The sequence below is a fragment of the Panthera uncia genome, chromosome X, assembly GCF_023721935.1.
Source record: "Panthera uncia isolate 11264 chromosome X, Puncia_PCG_1.0, whole genome shotgun sequence".
NCBI classification, from domain to species: Eukaryota; Metazoa; Chordata; class Mammalia; order Carnivora; family Felidae; genus Panthera; species Panthera uncia.
This window is the reverse complement of record NC_064817.1, coordinates 18,860,075-18,864,409: the sequence shown is the minus strand read 5'-3', so window position 1 is coordinate 18,864,409 and position 4,335 is coordinate 18,860,075. Positions and strand designations below refer to the sequence as shown.

Sequence of the window (4,335 nt, the reverse complement as noted above, 5' to 3'; positions counted from 1 at the left end):
GAGAGGGGGAGAGAGGGGGGGGAGAGGGGGAGAGAGAGAGAGAGAGAGAGAGAGAGTACAAACGGTGGAAGGGCAGAGAGGGCCAGAGAGAATCCCAAGCAGGCTCTGTGCTGGAGCCTGACACGGGGCTCCTTCTCACTAACTGTGAGACCACGACCTGAGCCGAAATCAAGAGTCATATGCCTAAGTGACTGAGCCACAAGACTTTGTCTTTCTATTTATGCTCACAGACCCCATATATTCCATCCCTGCACTAAACCCTACTGGATGCTTCACTATATAGCCCCTCCAAGTTTATAATTAGATTATCCTTTTTCTAATGGTAGTCTTCTAGATGTACTCATGTAAATGTTTGTCCAGTTTCTCACATACACACAGAAGACCTGCTGCCACACTCTGCAAATATGTCAGGTGAGAAGTGTAAAATCCCAGACCATGGGATTATTTTCCCAGGGGGCTCTGAAACAGGAGACACCCCTTAACAGTTTCAACTGATCTGACAGAAACTGAACAGTCTGTGCTGCTCTCTTGTAAGGGCATGCTGTAATTCTAGCCAACATGACGTACCTTCATCTTCTGTTAACATGTTCACAGGGCACTTAAACTTTCATAACCATTACACACACTGAAGTCAATACTTGCTTCCAAGTTTGACTATAAGGTTCCTAGAAAGTAAGGCTTAACAATACTCAGCACTTTTGATCACTCTGAAAATAGAGACAAACTTAAGATGAATTTCTCTGCCAAGTTAATATATAACACATGATTATTTATCTTGAGCCAGCAGCCTACCTCATATAGATATCCTGATCTAATTCGGTAAAGGCCAGGAGGGAGAAGTGGATAGGAGAAGGAAAAGTGGATAGGAGAAGGAAAAGTGGATAGGAGAAGGAGAAGGATAGGGAAAACCAAATTTGAAAAATAATTTTTTCTGAAAATTCTGATCTTGGAAATTTTGGGGTTTTGACTCAAGAACTGCAGTGTTCTAATAGTTTTTTTTGATGGCATCTTTAGGGTTTTGTATATGTAGTATCATGCCATCTCCAAATAGGGAAAGTTCTGTTCAAAAGAAAAAAACTCATCAATTTCTAGGGCAAAAAGACTGCAATTACTTTATTAAGATCTATAAATGGAATTCCCAAAGCAACCCCTTGTATTTGTTAAAAAACAAAAACTGTCCAGAATATAAACGGCAGAGTTAACAAAGAATCTGGCAAATGCAGAGCAGTAAAGAAGAACGTTTAAATTCCTTCTTCCCATATCCCCCATCAATTTAACTACTGTTAACATTTTGATGTGTTTTTTTCCATTCTTTTTTAAACACACAAATTTGGATCATGTTGCACCTGATTTTAAAAAGGGACCAGCAATGAGAACTGAGTAATATATGGAAAGTGTTGAATCACGGTATTGTACACCGAAAACATATAACTCTGTATGTTAACTACACTGGAATTAAAATTAAAAAGGGAGGGAATAGTAAGTAAGTCATGAAAGGCTTTTCATGTTACTGAAATTAATTCAAAATTATTTAAAATTTAATGGCTCTATAATATTCTTTTATGAGTAAAAGTCCTCAACCCTACATGTGACACGGAAATGTGGCAAACATCTAAACTTTGAAAAAGTAAATCTATTTAAAGGGAAAGAGAAATCTATTATTACCATTTATTTGCTTCTATGAGCAGACCTTGATGGGATTTGTTTCTTATGGGAAATTTACGTAATGCCACTAAATACTTAACTGACTTATTTCAAAATACCTTCCCAAACCAAGTAAAAGCAACAGGACTTGTAAATACTTTGATTTTTAAAAGTGCAAGACTGGCTTTTTAAAAATAAAAATCTAAAAGTACCTTTGTTAACTTTCAGTAGGAAAGAACTGCAAATGGGTAAGAAGGCAAAATAGTTTTTCTCAGTTCTCACTCCCACTCCATCCTAAGTCAAAACAACATCCCGTTTTACACGGGGGATTCGTAATCGTGAAGCTTTACTTTTGTCACTGAATACAGGCATGAAACAGACTGTAACGGAACCAAATATACATCTACAGAATTGCCAAATGATCCATAGTAAAAACTGGTTATTTAAAAGCAAGCCATAGTCTTTATCCTTTAACTCCTGGCCACTTCTTTTTGGCCAGTCTTAACATCCAGATGCAGCAGGCCACAACTTTCTCAGTATCTATTTAGTCTGACGTGTCCTTCCTGAAAGTGGTCATTAGTTGTGTACACTGGACAGAAATACAAATAATCAAAAGCCAAACTGGCAGGACACAAATTTGCCACGTGGTTTATCATCAACCCAAACGCATTACTTCCAACCTCGGTTTTTCCGTTTTCCTACAAAGAGCCTCCAAAGTACACCCTGTAACAAGCTCTTCATTTCTGAGAAACAAAGAATACCCATTAACTATACAGGTTTTGGGGAAGGTGGGTTTTAATATCCTTTATAAGATGCAGTAACAGAAGAAGAAAGAAAAAGGAAAGTTTTGCCCTCCTGTGCATTTTGGTTAGTCACTTTTCTGTTTAAACTTTCTGCGAACCATTATTCAACTTCTCAATATATTCTTCCCTGAAATAGTGCTTGAAAATAGACACGATGTGCTGCTGGCACTTTTCGATGTTTGAGGAAGCGTTTCAGTTTGCACAACATCCTGATGCCTACAAACTCGGCACCCCTCCTTCCCTCATCTGCGGCTTTGGGGTAACCACCACTTCTTCCAAAATCTGATTCGGGGAACCCCTCTCCGTCCCCCCTCCCCCAGGGAGGCAGGCCCGCCTAGGGACCTAAGGCCACCTAGAGGGTGCCGCCCAAGCCAGGCCCCCAGGTGGCAGCCGAAACACGGGTGCACGTGTCTCCAGGCCCTCTCCACCTCCCGCTTTCCTGTGCCACCCGTTACCCTCCCCCCTGGCGGGGCACCACCTACTCTTGGCTTTGCTGAGGTGCAGGGAGTGATCAGCGGCCGAAACCCGGGACGTCTCCCCTGGGTACACTTGTCCACCCGCGTAGAAGTGACACTCTTCTTCGCGGGTTCGGGGCCTCTCCTCTGCCTCCCAAGCCCGCAGAGCTCCGGCTGGCAGCAAGAAGAACAGCAGGGGCAGCATGAGCAGTCTTCGGCTCCGGCCAGAGGCCGGAGTGGTCGTGGCTAGCGGCGGCGGCAGCGCCTCCATGACCACGCGAGCGCAAACACACGTCCCTAGGCGCGAGCGCGACTTATCCCGCCGCCAGGCGGCTACAATCCGCGCCGGACGCCCGCGTGAGTCGGGGCGCGGCCTCGCGAGACCTGCTCCGCCCCTCCCGCCCCCCTGCACCCGCCCTATTCCCCGCTCCCCCACCCCCCGCCACGTGGGCTCCAGCCCCGCCTACTCGCCCCCAGCCGGCGTTTGCGCCTGCGCCCCAGGGCGGGCCGGGCCGAGAGCTTACTTAGCCCAACTGTGTGAACCAAGGCCGCTCGGAGGCGTCGTGCGTGAGGGTCCTGAAGCGCCACTGCCCCCCTCCCCCGCGGTACAGTTTTCTATATCCTTCCACGCCCATCTCTTTCACGGAGCCTCACCGTCACACACCACCCTAAAGTGAAACTAACCTATCTGCCTTTGAATGGCTCGCATTTTATACTTCGAACAGTTACTTGGTTTTCCCTTGAAGTGATGGGTTTGTGAAAAGTGCCATGACTATCCACTCTAGCTGCAGCACTTTTAAGTCCCCAGAAAACTTGGAGAAGAGAGATCTAGCCTTTTACTCTTCTCAAGCAGGAAAGGGCAAACCGGAGGTTTGGTGACTTAAACTTGTCTCAAAGGTGTTTTGTTTTGTTTTTAAATTAAGACTTGAAAAGTTCCCAGAAAAGCAGACTTTTCTCCCAGCACAGTGTTGTTCCGTCTTCTGATAATTACCCCATCATATTACAGGAGGATCCCGTCTATTTTCCTGCGAACTCTTGGCATCTTTCTGAAACCCGCAGAAGTCACCGTGTTTTGCCTCTGTTAGACTGTCAAGCTCCCTGGGGTTGAAATCGATGTTTAATTCATCTTTTGTTTCCCAAAGCACCTGGCACTCTGTGACCATTTGCTATTGTAAGCGCTTGATTTTCTAAATGACCCCTAATGTTCCCAACAGTCTTAGTTTTCAGATGCTTTAGCATATTATAGCTGCTACTTGTGACAGTCCTTTGAGGCAGATAGGAAACCTAATTTTTCCAAACTCAAGCCTTACCCCCAGTCCAGCCTATTATATACCTCGGAAGAGTTTGAGTTTGATGGGAATAGGGCTAAAGGTTCCTGGCATCCTACTCCCTCCGCTGCTCCTTCAGGCCCCCAGTCCCTTCCCCTGCCCCTG

General features: G+C 45.3%; 1 protein-coding gene across 2 annotated transcripts in view; it reads right to left on the bottom strand.

The window, feature by feature from the left end:
- Nucleotides 1-4,335, bottom strand: part of PRDX4 (peroxiredoxin 4) — a 24,003-nt gene that overhangs the window by 17,921 nt on the left and 1,747 nt on the right. For both annotated transcript variants that reach the window (XM_049643600.1, XM_049643599.1), the window contains exon 2: nt 2,930-3,076. In XM_049643600.1, the coding sequence (XP_049499557.1) occupies nt 2,930-3,076 (147 nt within the window). The remainder of the gene's footprint in view (nt 1-2,929; nt 3,077-4,335) is intronic.